General features: G+C 54.1%; 3 protein-coding genes across 4 annotated transcripts; 1 reads left to right on the top strand and 2 right to left on the bottom strand.

The window, feature by feature from the left end:
• Window positions 1-33: 33 nt before the first annotated feature.
• Window positions 34-7,589, bottom strand: CCDC142 (coiled-coil domain containing 142). Of its 2 annotated transcripts, XM_022563036.3 has the most exons (9): window positions 5,797-7,588; window positions 5,416-5,502; window positions 5,187-5,336; window positions 4,919-5,049; window positions 4,733-4,846; window positions 1,894-2,008; window positions 1,501-1,678; window positions 1,178-1,377; window positions 34-1,017 (listed from the first exon to the last, which is right to left on the bottom strand). In XM_022563036.3, the coding sequence occupies exons 1-9, from the start codon at window positions 6,857-6,859 to the stop codon at window positions 761-763; spliced, it is 2,295 nt and encodes a 764-aa protein (XP_022418744.2). In that variant the 5' UTR covers window positions 6,860-7,588; the 3' UTR covers window positions 34-760. The 2 variants fall into 2 exon arrangements, with proteins under 2 accessions (XP_022418744.2, XP_089779066.1); XM_089922940.1 differs by lacking the exon at window positions 5,416-5,502 and having other exon boundaries at window positions 5,797-7,589.
• On the top strand, window positions 6,979-14,715 carry TTC31 (tetratricopeptide repeat domain 31). The gene is given in 12 exon segments (XM_089922944.1): window positions 6,979-7,154; window positions 10,394-10,622; window positions 10,764-10,848; window positions 11,288-11,377; window positions 11,459-11,532; window positions 11,688-11,828; window positions 12,099-12,207; window positions 12,283-12,376; window positions 12,472-12,613; window positions 12,827-12,928; window positions 13,116-13,437; window positions 14,244-14,715. Coding segments are annotated over 11 exon segments (1,443 nt in total). The 5' UTR covers window positions 6,979-7,077; the 3' UTR covers window positions 13,416-13,437; window positions 14,244-14,715.
• A 2,327-nt stretch (window positions 14,716-17,042) lies between these two features.
• LBX2 (ladybird homeobox 2) lies at window positions 17,043-19,404 on the bottom strand. The gene is made up of 2 exons (XM_022563099.3): window positions 19,069-19,404; window positions 17,043-18,036 (listed from the first exon to the last, which is right to left on the bottom strand). The coding sequence occupies exons 1-2, from the start codon at window positions 19,271-19,273 to the stop codon at window positions 17,651-17,653; spliced, it is 591 nt and encodes a 196-aa protein (XP_022418807.1). The 5' UTR covers window positions 19,274-19,404; the 3' UTR covers window positions 17,043-17,650.
• Window positions 19,405-21,943: the final 2,539 nt, after the last annotated feature.

Raw genomic sequence — 21,943 nt, 5'->3', positions numbered from 1 at the left:
GGTGAAGACAATAAATAGTGCAAAAGCCGTTTGCACCTGGCTCCGATAACACGTCTTTTGCAGCCTTTACTCCTCTGTACCCTGCTGTGCCAGATCTACGTTAACACCGTCTTAAGTGCTGGTCCCTTCCAAGGAGAGGGCACCACCACGGCAGGGATTATAAACCTCCCAGAGGGTAAACTCCACTCAGGTAGTTTAAGATTAAACACATGGAACTCTGGAGTAGCGAAGCTTACACGTGAAGGTCCTACAGCCCAGTATTCTTAAATGACTAAAAATAGTGATGGGGAGGGGAGTGCAGGGTACTATTATATAGTATACGCTGTGGGACTGATTTAGGTGTATAAATTCCTATTCCACCTCTGTGGTTTCTGATGAATTAACTTTGTAGTAGTGTCCCGAACTTTTAGTGTTTAGCCTGGCTCCTGGGACTTAAGAGGAAGTGGCATCTAGGCTCCCTGCTTTCTATTGCTTTTCCTCTTTCCCTTTCCCCTGGGATCCAACCCTAAAGCCTTACTCCCAGCATCTAGCCCCTTACTGCTAGTGTCTAGCTCTGAGATGTCTTCACTGATGGGGAACTAAGCCCAAGCCTCCCAAGGATGCTGACCTCCAGGTTTCTAAGTCCAAGCTCTGTGTAGCTTGTGGTTCTCAGGTATGCTTTCTTCCAAGCTCCCAATTAGGCTTTTTTAATATGCATTTCTAAATGTCTGGGCTTTTTCAGACAGAGATAGGGAGTTCTGACGGGCTCTGATTAGGGTCCTTAGGATTCAGAACTGGTCCTCAGGCAGGAAAGAAAAGGTAAGTGCCTGCGGGGATGCTGGTGCTGCCTCAGGGCAAGCCAGGCCTGCTGATTTCCTACCAGGTAAGCCTCAGGACTAGGTCCTTCTCCCCACAGTGTGCTTAGCAGCTGAGCTGTCTGGGCTGGGAGTGCTCCAGGTCGAAGAGGGGGCTCCAAGCTCTCCAGGCTGTTGAGGCTGCTGCTGGGCAATTCCATGGTCTGGACCTCATTACATGCACCTGGTAAGGCAGGAGTGGAAGGCAGGTGGCTGGCGGTGTGTGTGTGTGGGAGGGGGGCACACGCAGAAGCCAGATCAATGATGAGGATGGGGGATGCGGCACATAAAGCTATGAGCTAGGGGCAAAGAGAGCCTGGAGTTGGGGAGGGAGAGTGACTCACAGCAACAGGGAGGCCTCCTGTGGACTTGAGTCTTGGGCAGGGGCTGCTGCAACAGACACAGCAGGGCCCCATCCAGCCGCTGGAAGATGCTGAGCGTGAACAGAGTCTGGCGAAGTTCTGGGGACAGGCCCCACTGCTCCTCCTCCAGCAACTCCCTGACCACTCCGAAGTCTTGTCTGAGCTGCAGCGCCCCCTGCAGGCTGAAGGCCAAGGTACAGTGTGGCCACCTGACCCTCCTGCCTCTCCGACGGCTCTGCCCCACCCATCCCCCTCTTTTTTTCAGTTCCATTCATCCCCCTGCCACGGCCTCCTTTTCTCCCCACCTGAATCGGATCCCGTGGGTGAGGATGTGGTCAAGCCAGGCACCCAGGATGGCAGTCAGCGCCAGGCTGAGGGCAGGGGCCTGGGCTTGCTGTGGCAGTCCTTGCAGTCCTTGCAACACAGGCTCCAGTACCCTGCGGACCACCAACCCAGCATACTCACTAGGAATGCTGGGAAGTTCTGGAGTGAGAGAAGAGGAAGGACAGGATATGAGGCTAGGGAGATCCATCAAGCCCCTAATGGAGCATTTAGGGGAAGACGGTAGGATTTCAGGGTGAGGGGACACAGAAGGTGAGGACAGGATGGAGACAGAGGAGTGGAGCCAGGATTTGGAGGGGCCAGGACACTGTTACCCCCTGAGAAGCCTGGAAGGGAACGCTGGGATGAGGACTTACCAGGACAGAGGCGATGCCGCCAGTACCGACCCCGTGGCATGTGGAGTTCGAAGTCCTGTGTGGCTCGTTTATGACATTCTTGAAAAAAGAGACTTAGTGACTCTTCAGGCAGGAGCTGTGGGGATAAGGAGAAAGTAAAAGGGGCTTATCTCTGAGGGACTTGTCAAGTTATATGCTCTTCTAAATCTGAGGTGTTTAACCTGGCATCCATAAAGCCCCAGAACAGAATTGTGTGCATAATTGTATGGGCTTGGACATTTTCTGAGGAGAGATACTATGGCTTTTATTGGATTTTCCAAGAGGTCTGGACCGAGAAAAGATTATGGACAGTTGCCCTAAGATTACCCTGCTCTCCTCAGCTTGGTTCAGAGGATGGAAATCCTCCATGTTAATTTTGTTCCATAGGAACGTTAATAGGAAAAAAAAAAGGGAGACACCCTCACCACCGCCAGTGTTCAAAAGCACATGCTAGAGAGAGGTCTTCATGATCTGCAGACAGGCAGAGGCTGAAGAAAGAAAAGGGAATTGTACGATCTTCTGTCTGTCATCTATAAAAGGAAGGCAAGAACTGTGTGTAGACCAGGAGCAATGAATATAACTTTCTAAGATTCAGGAACCTTTGGAATGTCCTCACACTGAATATTCTTTATAGCCACTTCCATTTCTCCAGAGCACTGTAACCCACAAAGCAAGAAAAGGCCCATGTGCTGGTTTGGTTTCTTTGGTTTGATAGGTTTTGGAGGGGGAGAAGACAGCAAAAAGGAGGGGTCTCTACAGCCCATCTAAGAGAAGAACCCAAGAAGAGGGGTGTGTAGTGGCAGGTCTAAGGAAAAGGTGACTGTATGCCTGAGAACCTGAAGAGAGGAAAGGACCTGGCGGGGGCCAGACTTGGTGGGAGAGAGCCCATGTGGCTCCTGATACATGCGCTCTCTCCCACCAAGTCTAAATCTAAACTCTTCTTCTCTTATCCCAAACACCAGAACCCCCTTCTTCCTTATATATAACAAAGAAATTACCCGTTCGTCAACTGACATTTGTTAGGAAATTCTGCACTCAACGCTCGGAAAGTACAAGGTCACACCATGGGACAGTTTTTTCTGTGGGACGTTACAGTGCTGCTGAGGAGAAAACTCACATCTGATTCTTGTTTTTCATCCCAGTGCTGTATGTGGTAGAATGCCCAGAGCGGATGCCCAATGGTGCAGTCATCGGGCACAGAAGCAAGGCGTGAGACTGCTTTGGACAGTGTTTGGTTCACATGATGAGCACGCTCTCCCTGCCCCTTTTGCTCTGTTCTCACAGCAACTACCAAGAGCTGGACCCGTCTCCTATTATGTCTCCCCACCTCCCTTCTATCCTGACCACTGTAGCTGGATCAGACTCTATCACTGTCTTCACTGTTCCCCTCCTGCTCTTACAGTGTCTCCCTATCACTTACGAGATACAGTCCAAAATCTGTGGGCTGGCGTTCAGTGCCCTCCACAACTTCACGACAACCTACTCCTTCATAATCCTCCACCCCCACCCTTGAGATGCACATGCGAGGGCAAGTGTGTGCTTATGTACACATACACCCCCCCCCCACACACACACCAAAGCTTCTGCTTTGGTCAGACCATCTCGCCAGTACTCCCCCAAGGAACTACGAACTACCCACATCCAGTAACCCCTGCTGCTCCTCTGAGGCTGCCCAGCCACCGGCTTGAGCCATAGACCCTGTAAGGAACTTCTGTTACCATGTGTCCACCAAGGCCTTCCCTTCCCAGAGCTCCCACAACCGTCACTGTCCACCCTACTCATGAAAAGCCTGTTCTGGGACATGTTGAGTTGAAAGAGGCAGCAGTAAATTGAGGTATAAATGCCCAACAGGCAGATGCAGATGGTGGATTAGGGCTAAACTGGGGGTGGGGGAGTGGGGTGGTCTACAGCACCAAGGCACTGTGGAATGCAGAGAGAAAAGGAGGAGAGGGACAGGGACTGAACTCTACAGCCATGCCCCTATTCAGAGCAACGAGTAGACATTTGGGCAGGAAGAGAACAAAAAGCAGAGAGACATCATCCATAGTAGGAACTGATACTGTGTAAAATGGGGAAAAGTTAGAAGTATAATAGTTTAATTCATAAATTTAGAAGAAAATAAAATATTAGAAGAAACAGCCAAGAGTGGATGACAGTTACCAGTGTGGAACAAGGATCAGAAATCGAAGTTGGGGAGGGGCAATTAAAGTGCTATTTTTTCATTAGAAGCCTTCCAAAATAATATTTTATTTCAGTTTTAATAAAAATACAAATTACGCTTTTAGAAAACAGGAGAAACATATCAAAAACTAGTAAATAAAAGGAAAAGTCAATCATTTATCTTGCTGTTTCTCTACAAATTATACCTCAAAGTAACCAAGTAATTTATGAGAGCAAGTTTCACTTTATAAGAGTAACCCAACTAATAAGGAAGAAGGAATGATAGAGTTGGAATGTCACCGCCTTGCACCCTCTAATGAAATAACAGATATAGACAATGATCATCAGTCATCAGTGGCTGTTAACATCACAAAATGAGAGCCTGACATGGGAGTTGGGGGTGGGATATATAAGTGAAGTAAAATTGACCATGAGTTGATGAGTATTAAAGCCTCAGTGGTAGGAATATGGGGGTCCATTATACTCTTCTCTCTACTTTTGTATTTTTTTGAAATTTTCCATAATAAAGAGAGGACAAGAAGTGAAGAGCAAGAAAAGATAAATTTAGTGGCGATTCCAAGGCACTGAGTTGTTCTACCACCACCACAACCTCCCCACCAACCCCAAAGCTGGCCCCTGTCAGGTCTCCTGCTCTCCTTACCTGGATCTGTGCAGTCAGCTTCTGGATCTCCAGGCCCAGCTGCTGCTCCACCTCCAGGGCCAAGCTTTCCTCTGAGGCCAGGCTAGACAAAGCTTCTGCCTCATATAATAGAGGCTTTGGCAGAAACAGGGAGTGAGATCCGAGCCCAGCCCGGGATGCTCCCCTCCCCATTCCCTAGCTACTCACAGGTAAATCCTTCTGGATCAGGAGCAGGAAGGAACCTGGGGCCCACGCTGCCAGATGCTGCTGAGTTCTGCCCCAAAACCAGAGCAAGATGGTCTGCAGGGTACAGAGCCCCAGGGCAAGGGGGGCAGGACCTGGGGAGAGGAGGGACAGAGTATCAGAAGGGCCACAGAACACCTTTGGGAGGAGGCAGGCTTCAGAACAGATTAAGGAATAAAGGAGATGTCCTCAGCTGTTCTCTTATCCCCCCATCCCCAATACCTTGTCTCACCTGGAGGCTGGCAGAGGAGCAGTCCTGACCTGGGTTCTCGAAGGGCATCCAAGAGAGGAGGGAAGAGCTGTTGCAAAAGTTCAGTGGTATGAGAGGATGAGGGAAGGCTGCTCTGATTTCCACTAGCAGATGCCAAGGCCTGGCAGAAGCCTGAAGATGAGGGGGTATGGTTTGATAAGGAAGGAGCAGTCTGGGGCTTGTGTCACTGCCATTGCCCCTTCCTTCTCACCTTGATCCCAGCTCCAGATAAGAGACTGATGAATTAGGTTGTGACACAAAGAAGCCAGCTCCTTCTCACACTCCTGAGGCAGTGATGCTAGTGGGAGAAATGACTGGAGCCTGAAAACAGGGTCCCTCTTTGCCCAACACTGCCCCCACTCAATGATGGGGGAAGAGGGGAGGCTTCCCCCAAGACTCAAGGCTGGCATGGAAAGCAAGACTTTGCCTTGAAAGCCCAGAAGCTATAGCCTGAATCCCCGGGGGTGGGGTGGGGTGGGGTGGGGTATGTTCATTCTAAAGAGCCTGTTTTTGTAGTCAGGTGGCAAGTGAGCGAGGTGAATACAGAAGAGATCCCAGCCTTCCCAAACACCCACCCAGGCCCATCACTCACCCTGACCCAGTGCCTGACTCAGCTGTTGTGCCGCTGCCCGGGGGTCCCTCCAGGGTCCTAGACTTAGGTCCAGACTCTGAGCACAGGCTGCCCACAGCATGGTCCAGTACTGGCTCCACAGGGCCCCAGCCCCTCCAAGCCCCAGTCCACTGCTGGCTGAACCCGTCGCGCCCCCCATCAGGCCCAGTAGCACTAGCAGCAGCTCCCGCTCCTCTTGGCACCGCCTGCGGAGCTGGTCCCTCAAGTCAGATCCCCTGAGCGCCTCATCCAGCCAACCTGCCACCTGGCAACCCCGCTCCCCCGTCAGGAGGCGGAGCACACGGGCCGGGGGATAAGGGCGCGCTGCCCCTGGAACGTAGCTCAAGGCTTTTCCCTGCAGCTGGTGGTAGGCGGGAAGTGCCAGCAGCAGGTCGGCGATTTGGGACGATAGGCCCGGGCTGGCGGGCGCCTGGCCCAGAGCCCGAAGCTGCATCTCGATAGTAGCATCCAGGCGCTGGGCGGCTAGTCCGACGGATCGTGCCAGGAGTAGCGGCTCGGGTGTCTCCTGAAGGCCGTTTCGCAGGACGGCGCCTCCGGAAGGGTGCCCCAGCAGGTCGCGGCACAGCTGAGGCAAGTGGCCGGGGGATGGAGCGCCGGGACTCAGGATCCTCAGGAGGCGCACGGTCGCCTGTAGGTAGCGGGCGCAGTCCTGTGCGTGGAGGAGCTCCTGCCGCTCGTGGTGCAGCCGAAGCAACACCGCCCGGAGACGCTGCAGCGCTGGAGGGGTCGGGCCGCCAGCTGCCGGCTCCCGCCCCCAGTCCACAGCGCCAGCCTCACGGTGCTCTCCTGCGTCCGCCGGCACCGCCCACCACGGCTGCCCTCTCGGAGCTCCGCCGGGCCGTGGGTCCAGGCAGGGGATGCTTCGGGCAACCGGCAGCCGCAGCCAGCCACGAACGTCCCGGCGGAGAGCGCCTGCCCGCTTTCTCTGCCACTGCTCCTCCTCAGCGCCCCCGGGCTGCGCCCGTAACGGCGGCACGGTAGCCAGCGGAGGCAGAAGGCCACCAGAGCGAGACGCTTGGGCCATGGGACAGCTTGTCCGGAACGAAGCTAACGATTCCCACCTCCCCGTACTGCCCAACGCCTGCCGCAGCCGGGGCTCCGCCCCATCCCCGGAGCCGTCATCTCTGGCCCGGGAGCCGCCGGGACCGTCATGCACTCTCTCGCGCTCCGTAAGCGGAGGCTTCTGCCCCCAACAAAGATGGCTGCCTACTCTGTCCTACTCTGCCCTTCGGCCGGCGTCGAATGCCAGACTTTCACTTTCGGGTCACTGTTGACGGGGATGGCGGCGATTCCGAAGACTGTGGGGCTGGTCAAGCTAGGTAAGCAGGTGAGACAAGACCGGAGGGGGTCCAGGAAGACTGGGGCAGCCCCAATTAGATCTGTTTTCAGTAGGATTTTGTGCTTCACGCGATGGGCAGAGGGCTTCAGCTCACCTACCCCGAGGCCCCCAGACGCGCCGCCGCCTTCCTTTCCTATAGACTGTCCTCTGCGGCCCGGCTGCCCGCTGGGGGTCGCTGCTGTCCCCAAACTCTGCAAGGAATTCGGTCTCTTGGTGATCCAGGGGTTAGGACTCCGCGCTTTCACTGCCGAGGCCAGGGATCAGTACCTGGTCTGGGAACCAAGATTCCGCAAGCCTCGCGGCGCGGCCAAAAAAACAAAAAACATAACTCTTAGCTGCTCTTCGGCCCGTTCCCTTTACGGTCACGCCTCTTTTCAACCTTCCGTGTTGAGCCCTGCCCGCCCCGGCCCGGCGCCGCGCGGGGCTGCACCAGGGCTTTGGAAGAGGCGTAACTGTGGGCCCTACTGCCAAGAAACACAACGCAAGTGGAGGGGGCGGGGACGACTCAACGGTGATAAATGCTTGAAGTGAGCAGGATCGGGCAGACGAGGGTCTCTTAGTTGAGGATTGGGGAGTGGGTAGGAGTTGCTTGGGGAAAGATATTATGAACAGAGGGAACAGTGTGAGCAAAGACACTAAAGCAAGGAAACGTTAAGAGAACGTCACTGAAGTGAGACCTTAGTTATGGGTTTGAGAGAAGAGGCGAGCAAGAGGGCAGCAAGTGGTTTGAAAGTCCTGGTCTGGCACATGGATTTGGATGTCCTGAAGGAGGTGGTAGGGTTATAGAGGGAGGGAGAGGATCAGATTTCGGAGCACTGAAAAGCTATACTTCCAACTGCTACCTGGTTATCTCTAAAACCAAACTCAACAAGTCCAGAAGTTAATTCATCATCTTTGCAGATTTGTTGCGTTTTCTCTCATCTTAATCTTGGTTAATAACACAAACTTCCATCCAGTTGCTTAATTCAGAAATCTGAGAATCATTCTACATATTCCTCCCCTTTTCTTTACCTCACCTGTGTAGTCAGTCACAAAGTCTACTTCTGAAGTGTCTCTTCTATCAAATCCATTATTTCCATTCCTACTTCTGCTGCCACTACCTTAGTTCAAGAACTCAATCTTTCTGGCCTGAACAGTTCTAATGACCTGCTAACTAAACATTTCACCCCTAGACTCATCTCTTTCCCCAGTACAATTTCATTTGAGCATTTCGCTTCCCAGATCAGATCCACTTCCACCACCAACAGGACAAAGTGCAAACTCACTGGATCACACAGTGTCCTTCAGGCACAGCTCCTGGCTGCATCTCTATTACAATAGCCTCCTCACCCATCTCTCTGCCTTTGCTTATTCAGCACACACTTATTGAGCACCAACTATGTACTGAACACTGTTTTAGGCACTGGGAAGAAAGCAGTAAACCAAACAGACAAAAATTCCTATGGTCAGTGAATTAGCAGTGTCTAGTGGGGGCAGCCACTCAACAAATAAATGATATAGGATGTCAAATATGAGAAGTGCAAAGAAAAGTAAAGCAAGAAGGAGGATAGGGAACACTGAATGGAACTGAGAGGTTTTGCTTTTTAAAGGGAGTGGTCAGAGAAGTCCTCCCTCAGAAGATTTAAGCAGGGATCTGAAGGGGATGAAGGAGTGAGCCATTCACTGCGGAAAGAGCATCCCAAGCAGATGAAATAACAAATACAAAAGCCCTGAAATGGGAGCACACTTGGTGTATTGTAGGAACTTCAAAGGAGACCACTGCAGTTGGAGGAGGGCGAGAGGGTAGGAGATGATTTCATGAAGAGATTTGGTGGTCAGATCATGTGTGGCCAGGTAGTGAATTAAGAGAGTAGTATAGACCGTGTTTTGGGGAGAGATAGAAGGTCAAGGCAGTCCTTTTTTTGTTTGTTTTTAAAGATGGCTTACACTAACTAAGGAAACAATCCTCATTAGAACCACAGAATGTACAGGCCAAGCCTTGAAGAGTCTTGCCTCATTTTGTGAATGAGGAAGGTGAGGTCCAGAGAGGTTAAATGACTTGTCCAAGATCAAACAGCCCAGTAGTGGCAGAGCCAGAACTAAGATGCAAGCAGCTGTGCTCCAGGACAGTGTTCTCTCCAGTTCTATGCTACCTGGCTAATTAAGAGAGCAATAAAAAGCAATGAATAATAAGGTTTTAAATTATATAACATAGGCTATGTTAATGCAGCTTGGTTGAGTGAGGGCAGAGATAACTGGAAATGAAAGGGTCTGGGAAGGCTTTGTGGGGAGATGGAGTTTGAACTCTTGAAGGTGAGGCAAGTTGTGGTGAGAAAGAAGCTCAGAGCCAGGAGGGATTTGAGGACAGCTGGGGGAAGACCCCAAGGCTGGAAGAAGCCTGGTGGCAGAGGGAGGACAGCAGCTAAGTAGGAGAGGATTGCAAGGGAAAACTGGAAAGGTCAGCCAGGGAGCTTTTTGGAAGGCTCCAAATCCCAGGCTAGACTCAATCCTGCCTGTGGCCCTGGCAGTGGGAGATTACTGGAAAATTCTGAGTAGGGGAGTAATTGCTGAGAGCTTGGTTTGGGGGAGAAACAGATAAAGTGCCGGGGAGAGGCCAGCCAGGAATTGTGGCACTCATTTAGGCGTTGAGGTAGCTCCAGGGTGGACTATATGGGGGTGTTCATATTCAAGGATATGGCAGGGGACACCGCTGGAAGAGCAGGTAAGAGGGCTCCATTTCAGGGGCATCAGTGTGGCTGACCTAATGGCAGGATGTCAGAGAAGCCTGGACTGAATGCCACCCTCAGCTCTTGGGAAGGCAGGTGATACATGTGAAAGTCAGGAGCAGCATGTTTTGAGGTGCTGAGCAGGGAGAGGTCGGCCAGTAAGGTTTTCCAGGCTGGGTGGCTGGTTAGTGGTTGCCGTGGTGGAGCGGTCAACCCAGCCAAGCTCCTTGCTGTCTCCCAGAGTTCCCCACAACACCAACCTAATGTCCCCTCCCCACCCCCTCCCAAGACATAGTGGATATTTTTCGACGGCTTGTGGAGAATGATCCCCAGGGCCTGCGTCGGATCCGTGTGGGTGGGAGCGGCAGGCAGCTGCAGCTGTGGCACCGTGGTGGGGAGTGCAGGGGCCGGGCCCAGGGATTAACGCTGGTACCCTGGTTGGGGTGGGGGGTGGCTTTCAGATGCTCCTCTCTCTCACGTTCTTCCTTTCCCTTCTCTTTCTCCCTCCTGACAGATTCCCTCCGGACCATTTCTGTTATGAGGGGGAAACTACTGGACAGAATGACAAGGCCAAGGAGGCTGAGAGACTGGGCACCTACTGTGGTCTCCAAAAGTCCTTCCTATACCCTCCACGAGGGTCTAAGCCCTGCCCTCAAAGCCCTTCTGCCTCAGCATCCTGCCTCAGTGACTCAGACAACCTGCTTCAGGTGGCCATGCCGCAGAAGCTCCTGCTGACTGAAGAGGTGAGACTCTAGTTCTCCCAGTCCCCAGATTCCCATGTCTATATTCTCTCCTAATCTGGATCTTTCAAGATTCGTTCATACTGCTTACCTCCCTTTCACTTCCTCTCTCTCTTTTCCTGCCACCTGCCCTTCCTCTTCCAGGAAGCCAACCGCCTGGCTGAGGAGCTGGTGTCTGAGCAGGAGCGCATGAAACAGAAAGCAGAGAAGAAACGACTCAAAAAGAAGGTAGCTGGAGGGCAGAAGGAGTGGGGGCCCAGAGGGATTTGGGGGAGGGAAGAAGAGAGAACTCTAGATGGCCAGGGGCCCCCACGGGGCTCAGGGACTGGAGGGTCTCCTGGAGGCCATTTGGTGCAGTGGTTCTGGAGTCACTGTGCTGTCTGGGCTGGAATCTGCCTCCTTACTATGAGCCCTCTGCCTGATGACTGTCTTACCTGCTTTTTCACCTGTAAAATGAGGATGACAACAAAACCTACCTCATAGAGCTGCAAGGGTTAAATGAGATAGTGTATGCAGAGCTCTTAGTACGGTACCATATATATTGTCCACATGAAGAACTGGTCTCAGGATACAAATTGTGTGTGTGTGTGTGGGTGTGGGTGTGGGTGTTTAAGTATAGTGCTCAAAATACATCTTCCTCTTCCTCGTCATTGTCATTACAGCGTCATGACAAAAGGATCGGAAGCGAAGGGAGCGTTTGGAGCAGGATGGCGGGGAGTCCAACGCGAATGTCTACAGGCAGGTACCAAGAGCACCAGGTACCAGGAGGTGGGGGCTGGAAAAGCAAGCAATCCCAACACTGCACCTATTCACCTTCCTGCCTCACCTTCCGGGCTGAGGCATTGCAGATGGGGATGGGAGCCCACCGTCCAGCTCTGGGAACCCAGCTCAGGGACAGTGTTGCGAGGAAGAGGTAAGAGCCCCCTTCCTTCCCTTTATGGCCTCTGCCCACCCTCTCCTCCCACTGCTCTAGGACGTACCTCATCCCTGCCCCTCCTTAACTTTCCTTTCTGCTCACAGGACTCACTGGATCTATCTAGTACCTTTGTGTCTCTGGCTTTGTTCAAGGTTGTGGATTGGCCCCCCAGTGCCTGCAGAGAAAAGGGACTGAGTCAGGAGCCCCAAGGCAGGAGCTTGGGTCCCCAAGAGAAGATGAGTTAGGAGGAAGGAAGCACTCCAAAAGAAGAGAGCTCCAGGCAGAGTCATAAGGCAGAGGTGAGGAGGAGGGCAGAAGAACCTCAGCTGGAACCAGTGGAAGGGGTGCCAGAGGGCTCTGGGAAGTTATGCAATCTAAGGGTAGAGGGCAGTGACCAGTAGAAGGAGTTCTCTGGCCCTAGGATTAAGAGACCTGGGATCAAGCTCCATCACTGTCACCCTGACCCAGGGTAGTTTCCTCTGCAAGAAAGTAGGGCTGATGCCATCCTGCAGACCTGTCACGAGGATTACGTGAGTTGCCTGATACAAACTGTTTAAACAAAGGAGAAGGATTTGGGAAGGCTGAGGCCTTGAGTCCTGCTTGACTTTGCTTCCCATTCCTAGGCATCTCTAGAATTGCTGGCAGCTGCCTTACAACAGAGCCAGGAGTGAGATTCTTTCTCTCTCCTTCCTCACCCATCCCTCCCTGCGATAGCCCCATCTGAACCTTCCTACCCTCTCTCCTCCCCAGAGTTTGGTACCAGCTTTGCCCAAATTGGTTTCCACCACAAGGCCGTGGTCCTTTTCACCCAGGCCTCGAAGCTCAACCCCCGGGACCACCGGTAGGTGGGGGGGGGTTGGCCTCTATGCTGGGATGTCAGGGCAAGGCCGGGTGCCGAGGGAGGACCTGGACTTTTGGCCACTTTGTCTTTATCAGGTTATTTGGAAGTCACTCATTCTGCCATGAACGGCCGGGTCAGCCGGTGTGGGCCCTGGCTGATGCCCAGGTAGCCCGCCCTTTGTAGCCTGGCTGGCCCTGGGGCCTCTTTCACCTGGGCAAAGGCTTGATGGGACTGCAGGTAATGGGTCTGAGGTTGGAAGCAGAAGAGGAATTTGAGTGGGATCGGGTGGGGATCAGGTCTACGTTGACATTTTCTAGTTAAGCTACTGCCACAGTGTCACAATGTTAGTGGTACTCGGAACTGGAGCCAGTCTGGGAAAGGGGGCAGTTTTCAGCTCCCTACCCCGCTGACGCCTACACTTTCCTCTTTCTCGTTCCTCTGGGGCCGAAGCGTTTCGAAGAGGCAGCTGCTGTGCTCCGGGAGACTCTGAGAGGCGGGTCCCAGCCTGACGCAGCCTGGGAGCGCCACTCCTGCCTTCTACAACTTGCTCTGGTAAAGGGACCAGACCCACTCTCATGCTGAGGGGGAAACAGAGGGAACTGGCCGGGATTGCAACACCAAATGGTGCTGCTTTCTGCCGCAGGCAAATAAGGGGGATGGGCAGGAATGCATGGGATGAGGGGGGCACAGGCAGCACTGCTGGAAGGAGTAGCAGGTGCCCCTCCCTCTTCTTTCTCAGCAGGACCAGCGGGGAGGAAGCCCTGGGCTGCCTCTGTCAACTGGATTCCCCTATGCATTTCCCCATGTTGAGCTGGGGCCTTCAGGTCTCCATTCCCTCAGTTGCCCTGGAAGCACTGCTCCGAGGGCCCCTGGCCTTCTGTCTCCACCCTTGCATTATCCCCCACATCACCTGAGCCACTCCAGCTGGTCCCTCCCCCATACTCGGAGCAGAAGACCCTGTCCTCTCCATTTCCAGGACTCCTCAAAGGGCTGGGGCATCCTGGGACTTGGGCCCCAGCACCTACCTCACACCAGATGAAGGAGGACCTGTCCCTAATAAGGTAAGGCCATGTGTGCATCCCACAGGGATGAAGGACACTGTATGGTAGCAGTTCACTGCACATTTTGAGACCTGTACTCTAATACCATGGTTGGGAACATCCCTGGCAGTCATGCCTCTTGCCACAGAGACCTTCTGATGAGAGAAAGGAGCCCTACATCCACTGAAATAGGCTTCCTTTGGTTTTAAGCAGATGGCTTCTTCTGGGAGCAGTAAGGAAAAATGAAATCCCCCAAGGCTCAAGAAGGGATCTGTACAAAAGTTCAGGTTTTCAGACTATAACAGACCTGGCAGTGGGGGCATTTGAGGCTTGCCCTGCTTCTTGGCCCTGGGGGACTCACTCACCGGCCAGATCTCTGTGCTCAGGATGGGGTCACAGTAATGAATAAGGCCCAAGTCTCGCCCTTCAGCTTGACAGATGCTCACTTCTTCCCAATCCCAGTTCTTGCCCTGTTTTCTCAAGCCTGAGCTCCTCATGCCCTGATGCTCACCTCCTCCCACTGCTAGAAGATTCACCAAGGGTTTGTATTTACCAGCTTACCAGCTCCTGCCTGGAGCTGGCAGAGCCCATACATCTCCACGTACCTGCACTGCTGGCTCTCCCACTGATGGGGCCTTAGCAGGAACCCAGGCTTCTGCTACTTTGGTCATGGTCTTTCTCCACTCCAGCACTGGGCATTGTAACCAGCCTTTCCCCCATGTGAATTTACATAATTTTTTCCACCCAGGATCACTGCCCCTAAAGAAGGCTAAAATCCTCTACTTTCTGTATAAGAATCATGACCTCCTTCTGGTTTCTCCTCTAAGGTCCTGGCAGCTGCTCCTGGCTGGTTCCTCCCTAGCTCTGCCTGGGACTCTCAGCTCATTTAAATATGGATCTGCAGGGGACTTTTAGGCCTCCAGAATGCCTTTCCTAGAGGAACCATTTAGCAGGATGAATGACTCTTGCTGCCCAATGGGTCTTATTCAACACCATTTGCACCTAGAGATAGGAGATGCTGAAGCACCTCTTTATTTAAGGCTGTCCCAAATTCTTTTATTGTTTATGGTTTCAGGCCCCTTAAATATTGTATGACAGATTGAAGTCTGCCATTACTAGTTGGGTCACCTTCGGCAGATTTCTTAACACCTGTGCTTCAGTTTCCTCATCTGTAAAATGTGGGCAATCCCAATCCCTACCTCACAGGGCTGTTGTGAGGGCTGAAAGAGAAAGTGTGAGAACCTACCTACCGAAAGCCTGGTACATAATGGGTGTTAAATAAACTGATTTTTATCTCAATTGTCCTACATATTCATGATTCCAACACTGGGAAGAGGAGTATGAGTGAATTGCTGCTTATTTCACAAAATACAGAGTTTGTGGGACTGTAGTTCTCAAAGCGTGGTCCCTGGGCCACCAGCATCAGTGTCACCTGGGAATTTTTTACAAATACAAATTCTCAGGCCCCCTCTAGACATTCTAAATCAGAAGCTGAAAGAGTGGGCCCAACAGTTTGTGTTTCAATAAGCCCTCCCGGTGATCCTGAGGCACCTGACGTTTGGGAAGCTCTGCTCTAGGACCTAGCTAGCAGAGGAGACACCCATCCAGGAGGCCATTTTGGTGGGACAGGTTTGAGTTTTGTTTATCCAAGCCTTGATCGTAAGAGGAGGTAGCACTGGGCTAGAATTTAGGAAGCCCTAAGTAGCAGAGGGTTATGGCTCAGAGCCAGTTAACTTGACTGAACCCTACCTTCCTGACTAGAATTATTTGCCCTGGGAGTTCTTTGCTCATGCCCGGCTGGCCGGGGGGTGGGGTTCGGGAGAGGTAGTTGTGTTTGTTTAAGGGGTGATTATATCACAGTGCCTCCATACCAGGCCTGCTCATGTGGCCCTCTTGTTCTGGACTGGGGCTAGGAAGGTGGGACTTACATGCTTTGGGGACTCCACTAGGGCTCCTGGCCCCTCAAAGAAGGGCCACCCACCACTACTGTATGGCATCTTTGCTTTCAGGCTGAGCTGCTCCTTGCTCTTCCAGCCCCTCAAAGAAATGTCCCCGCCCCAGTACCTCTTAGACTGTCCTGGACTTGAATCTTTCCCAAGAGCCATAGGACTCCTGACACCTTGCCTCCACTTTGTCCCACACTCACACTGCTAACTGGTAGGGTTCTGACCCAGCAGCCTGAGTTCTGAGTCCCCAGGGCTGGAAAGCAGAATGACCAAACATCCTGGTTTTCCTGGGACTGAGGGATTTCCAAGGCTGTGGAGCTTTCAGTGGTAAAACTGGGAAAAAAAAAAAAAAAAAAAACTGGGAAAGCCCTGGGCAAACAGGAATGAATTAGTCACCCCAATCTAAAGGTTCCAGAGAGGCAGTCTTTAGAAGGGGATGAAGGGAATACAGATGGAGCCCTGAACAGGAACCAGGGGAGGTATGTGTGTGTTGTATATGTGTACTGTAGAGGCAACACAGGTGCAAAGAATACTTTTTGTATATAATAGGTGACAGATTCTTAGCTCTGTACTAGTAGTCATTATCTGTTCCTGTCAATGATGTCATTTTCCTTCCAGTTGCCCAGGGTTTCAAGGTTGTCTTTGACTCCTCCAATCTTTGGTCACTGGAGAAATTACACTGATTCCTGTTTCATAACAACCTTCCTCCCGACTCCAAGTCTGGCCCTGAATTCTCTCTGCTCTTACTTTTTGCAGTGGCCAGAGCTACACTCCTTCATCAGGTCTGTGCCAGTCGCCCTGCACATGCAGCCAGATGAGCCTGCCCTAAACATTGCTCTTATACCTCTCCTCCCTAAAACCTCCAAGAACCATGACATGCTCTGTCTACAGTACAATGCCTAAATTCCTACCTTTGGCTCTTCCCTCTCTCTGCTCTGTGAACACTTCTTTCGGTTAGTAGTCCCAGCCCCCACTTACAAGCTTCACGACATGATCATGGGCTTCTGTGATTTCATTCTCCTTATCCTTAAAATGAAATTAAAGTCTCGTCTCATGGGATTTATTGTAAAGATTAATCCATGCAAAGCATTTGGAACTGTGTCTGAAAATGCCAGGTTCCTTTCTGCCTTCCAGCCTTGTTCACTTCCCTGAAATATCCTTTTCTGGGACTTCTACCTGCAACTGAGGCCCTAGCTGACACATACCCCTCCCCCACCCCCAGCGCTGGGTGGATTATTCCCAGAGCATCCTGAGGGTGGGATTGTGGCACCTGAGCATGGGAAGGTCTGAGGAGGGAGGAAGGACTGAGGAGGAGGGACTCCTAAAGATGAACCGGGATGACCAGGCATGGGGGAAGACCTGCACCACGGGGAGTGTTCCTTTTCCCTCCCCGTCACATGCAGCAGGATGATTAATTACCAGCGTTAGAAATTAGTCTCAGAAATGTCTGTTGGAGGAGGTGGGCTGGGCTCTCTACCCTGCAAGCAGCTACTCTAAGCTCTGCCTCAGCAAGTAGGACCAATCCTTCCCACCCTCCCGCCACCACCATCATCCTGGTGGTGACATTTTCCGCCCAAGTGCGGGGTGGGATGGAGGTCCCAGAAGCAGGGGTATGTCCCCTCTCCCAGAGCTCATCACTTTGCCTGTGTCTCAGTGTAGGATTCTCTCTGTGGGGGCGAGGAGAATGGTCAGGACTCTATTAACAAATGACCTCAGGGTGGGGAAAATGGAGAGTCAGGCAGGACGCTGTCACTCTGGGGCCAGTCTATTAGTTAGGTGCAAGGCCTCCCAGGTGGCAGCTGATCAAACGCTGGGTGGAGACCTGGAACTAAGGCGGCCAGTAGAGGAGGAGTACGCGCCCGCAGCTACCAGAGTCCCACGCCCTTCCCCTCATCCCGCAGTCTCCAGAGCATAAAGCTGACAAGCACCAGCTCTGAAGGCTGGTTGGATGCCTGGGTCCACATCCTGACCTAGGGGTTGTTCATTTGTAAAATGGGCATAATTATATCACCTACCTTATAGGGTTGCTTGAGGGTTAAAGGAAACATCGGATTTAAAGCGCTCAGCACGGTGCCAAGCACGGAATCTTCGCAATAATCAGATTTTGCTCTTACTGCTGGGAGCGTCAGGACTGAGGCGTGCTGCGGCGGAGTCTCAACTTTATTCTCAACAATTGGGAAAGGTGGGCATCTGGACTGTGAGCCGGAAGGGGCCCGGGTCGACACCCTCCCTTTACCCCGGAACCCAGACAGGACGCGGAGGCGCGGAGTCCAGGGCCCCAGAGCCCTTCAATCTTCCACCTGTATCTCCTCGTCTGACAATCGGGGCCCAGAGTCAGGCCGGGCGGGGCCAGGGCAGAGGCCTGGGGCGCCGTCAGGCAGCGCGAGGCGGCACTGGATTTCGGGGGACAGCGAGCGCAGCGAGGCCAGGTCGGCGCGCATCTCCTCCACGTCGCGCTTGAGCTTGGCTCGCCGGTTCTGGAACCACGTGACGACCTGCGCGTTAGCCAAGCCGAGCCTCGCCGCCAGCCCGTCACGCTCGGACGGTGCCAGGTACTTCTGGAAGACAAAGCGCCGCTCCAGCTCCAGCACCTGCTGCGCGGTGAACGCCGTGCGTGACTTCCGCCGTCTGCGGCCGGCCCGGCCAGGGCCCAGCGCGCCTGGGGCCGCGCGGCCTGCGGGGACAGGGCGGGGGTCAGCCTTCTTCTAGCTTGCGGAAATCAGGCTTCGGTCCGGGAGGAAAAGCGGGGGTGGGGTCAAGCCAGCGAGGGGGGCGTTGGTGCGGAGCGAAAAGACGGACGGGAGCCAGAACCGCCGCCCCTTCCCGAACTTTGCGAGGGGGGAGGGTGGTATTTCAGCCCGGGGGTGGGGCACAAAGTGGAACCGGCCACTGGGGTACTGGAGGCAGGAGGCTGAGGGTATCCTGCGGGGACCGGGGAGTGGGAGGAGAGCGGGACAAGCCAGAGAACTGGTGCACGGTCAGGCGGTCTAGGGCGGGGCCTTTGAGGCCTTCCGGAGCCCCTGGTGGAGCGGGCTTGCAGGTCTGGGCCAGCACCAGAGGCAGGGGCCGACCATGGTCAGAGTAGGGGCAGCCAGCCGGAATGGTGAGTGTAAGAGAACCTGCACCGTGCCCTTCTTTAAACTCGTGGGTGTTGGGCACTCTCGGCTTATTCTTTTTGGGTGACACGGGCGCCCCCTCCTCGAGCCCAAAAGGGAGAGAGTGGGGGTACAAAGGGCGAGGAAAGGCGGAGTCCAGAGTCCCGCGGCCCTTGAGGCTCCAAGGAACTTCTGCTCCTTGCGCCCTCTCGAGAGGAGACCGGCTTGGAGCGGAGCTCGGTCACCCGGAGAGGCCCGAGCCTCGCCTCCCTGCACTTTCTGCGCCGCCCTTGCCCTAGCTCACTCATTTACAGCCTCCGGGGCAGGCCTTTTGTTTCCTCCCTGGCCTTTCTCTGTCGCGATTGCCCCGCACAGTTCTCGACAGACTGGCCCTTCCCCTCGGCGCTGGCGGCCTCCAGGAGCGGGCGCGGAGCCTGGGAACTAACGGAGGGGAGGGGAGAAGAGGGAGAGGCAAGCCCCAGCACGTGGGCTGAGGGCAGGGTGCGGATTAGGGTGGCGGCCAGGGTGAACGAAGGTTCGAGACCGGGAACCTGGAGGAAAGAAATGGGGAGAAGGCCAAGCCACAGTGAGCGACCTCGCCGGCGCTATACCTTCAGAGGGCTGCGGAGCGTGCCCGTCAAGTACGCGGAAAGTTTTACTAGTCAGCTCCTCCAGCGCGCACAGCGGCGACGTGGGACCTTGGTTCGACTCTGGAAGCTGCGACGCAGAGGGTCCTCGGGGAACCATGTGCGGGCCTAGGATGTCTGCGATGCTGAAGGGTGTCCGGGGTGTCCGGGGCTCGGATCCCGAGCTCATGGCCAGCCGGGCTGTGGCGGTCCCGCCGCCCGCCGCGCTCGGCTCCGCAGCTGCCTGGGCCCCAGCGCGGCTCCCGATCTGGGCCCCCAGCCTCGGACCCGCCCCCCGCGCTGGGCCCGAGCCTCGAGTGCCCCTCCTCCTGCGCCCCCACCCCCCAACCCGGCCGGGTCCGCGGTGGGTCTGGAGCTGGTAGACGTTCCGGCAGCGGTATTTCTACAGGGTGGGGAGGCGTGGAGAGAAACCGGAGGAACAACCCGCCAGGCCGGGCCGCAGGGCTGCTCTGCGGTGCCGGACGCGGCGCAGTGCACACTCGGGCTGGACCCTTCCTGGGCGGCCCCCAGATTCTGTACACCACAGACTCCCCGCCTAGCCGCAGCTCTGGCTCATAAACTCGTCGGCAATAAAATTGCTTTCCCTGGCCCCAACGGCTGGGGAGTTGCAAAATTCCGAAAAGGGAGAGCAGAACTGCCAGTGGTAGGATACCCAGTCTCACCTAGTAAGGACCTCTGTCTCCTGACCTGGCCCCCTCGTTCCGCCCCATCCCTGCGGAACGCTCTTAAAGAGGTCGGGCGGCTGGAAGTTATTAGCGCGGTGCTGGGGGCTGGGGGACTTGCAACTTGGAAGGACCTGGCCAGGCAGAGCGATTGTAACGGGGAATACTGGGGATGCCATGGGGAAGCAAGTGCAGGTGAGTGGACTCTGCCGGCTCTCTGGCTGGACCCAAGGCTGTCCCGCTAGGGCTCAGAGGCCCTGAGGAAGTCAAAACACGTGGAGAAGGGGCCGGAGACCTAGGCCTCAGGAGAGAGGACACAGCAAACCAGAGCTAGTGTTACTGCCCAGGAGGGGTCTTTGCCAGTGAAGCCTGGGCTCCCCGGTTACTCTTTCCATCTATCAGTCGATCTGTCTGTCTTTGTTTTCTTATTAAGCTCCTGTAGTTGGAGTAGAGGTCCTTCAGCCTGGAGAGGCCCAGAAACCACCCAGCATCTACAACAGTGGAGGCGGCCACTGGTCACTGCCCAGGAGCATCAGGGTCACTCGCTATAGAAGAGTGACTTGAAGGGCAGACTTCATCTACCCAACCAGATCCTGGGACAGAACCCCTACCAACCCAGGGGCAAATTCTAAGACCTGGGATATTCATTCCTATTTTATCTGGGTTCTGTCTTTCTCACTTCTCTCCCACAGCTAGTCCTGGGCTTATACCACAGCCCTCCTTTGTAGGAAGAAGACAACTCTGGGATAGCACTGCTCACCAGTGGAGGCCCAACAGGGCAAGGGTTTTGTTCACGTATCACATCCCAGAGGCAGAGAAGCCCCACCACTCCTGAGGAACTCACCACTCCTAAGGAACTCGCTGCTATGATTTCTTCTATTTTTTTCGAACAGTGCCATGAAGAAGTGGACCAGCCCCTCCTGGACTGTCCATTACGTCACCTTCTCTGTAGACTTCTGTACCTCCCACCATTCGTGCAGTGATACTCTGAGTCCACCTGTCTATTCTCTGGGGCAAGTGGAGCCTGCAGTTGGGGTGCCCTGAACAGAGCTTGGGAGATCCAAGACACCTGGGTCAAAGACTCCTTGACAAGGACAGGAAAACACTTTGATAATGGGGGTCAGGGAACCTCATGTAACCTGAGGCAGTGACATAGCCCACACCCAACAAAGGGTATTCTTGGTAAAGGGCTCCCTCCTAAGTCACCCCCCATCCCCTAAGACTCACACAGACACTCACATAGTACCTTCATGGCAGCCTAAGCAATAAACTCAGCCCAGTGGGCCACTGTTGGATCGGAGAGCAGACAGTGGAAAGCTGAGATGCCAGGACCTTGTTAATTGGTTATTAATGGTGGCAGGTGGAGGAGGGCCAGGAGAGATCCTCTTAGCTGGAGGCCTCAGCCCTCTGAACCATCCTGGGGGTTTCCCTTAATCTGCAATTAAAGAAGGTCTCAGGAGGCTGCAGGAACTGCCTAGCCTATGTCCCAGGCCTGTCACCAAAAAGACACTCCAGCCTTCACTCATGCATCTTCTTATGTAGCTTTTATGTCATCTCTTCTGCTCTCAATTACTCCTGTGTGTCAGTGTGGGGCTTTCCTGAAGGGCCTTTGCTTTCCTCCCCTTCTGTCTCTCCAACATTTTCCCCCTTGCAACCGGGCTTAGGAATGGGGTTGGACAATGGGCTTGGGCAGTCCCCAGATGTGGGTTTGGAGGAGGAGAGGGAAGGAGAGACTAGTAAAGAGAAGAGGCCACTTACAGCAGAGCCCAGCTAAGGTCATCTCAGCAGCCAGGGACTTGTCCAGACAATTGTGGGGCCACAGGAGGGGACTTTTCCCAGCAAAGCCCCTGGAACCTGAGCTGGGGAGAAACCAGATCCTCCGAGGGGGGTAGGAGGAAGGGAATGATTAATGAGGGAGATTAAGAGATTAAACCTGGGTTCTGGGCTGAGGAGCGGGGCGCTTAGCTGTCTCATAGGCTTCCCCCAACCCCAGCTTGGCAGTGCTGCTGCTTTCCAGTGCACCTCTTCCCACCATACCTCCCACCCCCATGGTCCAACCCTCTCTGACTTGGGTCCTCCCCAGAGCCATCCAAAGACGTAAGCCTACATTGCTGCCTGCCACCCCGCCTTCTGCAACAGACTCTCCCCATTGTCCCTTCAGACATTTGGGGGTCCTC

The sequence above is a fragment of the Delphinapterus leucas genome, chromosome 13 (assembly GCF_059928025.1).
Source record: "Delphinapterus leucas isolate spDelLeu-1000000601 "Yukka" chromosome 13, BTC_Dleu_Yukka2, whole genome shotgun sequence".
Classification (NCBI taxonomy): Eukaryota; Metazoa; Chordata; class Mammalia; order Artiodactyla; family Monodontidae; genus Delphinapterus; species Delphinapterus leucas.
The sequence above is the reverse complement of the archived record's forward strand: the minus strand, read 5'-3'. Positions and strand labels throughout refer to the sequence as shown.

Excerpts from the sequence above, each read along its gene's own strand:
- LBX2 (XM_022563099.3), bottom strand. The coding sequence starts at position 19,273 with ATGAGCTCGGGATCCGAGCCCCGGACACCCCGGACACCCTTCAGCATC. Across the intron at positions 18,037-19,068 it reads CGCTCCGCAGCCCTCTGAAG|GCCGCGCGGCCCCAGGCGCG; the intron begins GTATAGCGCCGG and ends CTGTCCCCGCAG.
- CCDC142 (XM_022563036.3), bottom strand. The coding sequence starts at position 6,859 with ATGGCCCAAGCGTCTCGCTCTGGTGGCCTTCTGCCTCCGCTGGCTACC. Across the intron at positions 5,503-5,796 it reads GAGTCAGGCACTGGGTCAGG|CATCACTGCCTCAGGAGTGT; the intron begins GTGAGTGATGGG and ends TTCTCCCACTAG. Across the intron at positions 1,018-1,177 it reads CAGGAGGCCTCCCTGTTGCT|GTGCATGTAATGAGGTCCAG; the intron begins GTGAGTCACTCT and ends CTGCCTTACCAG.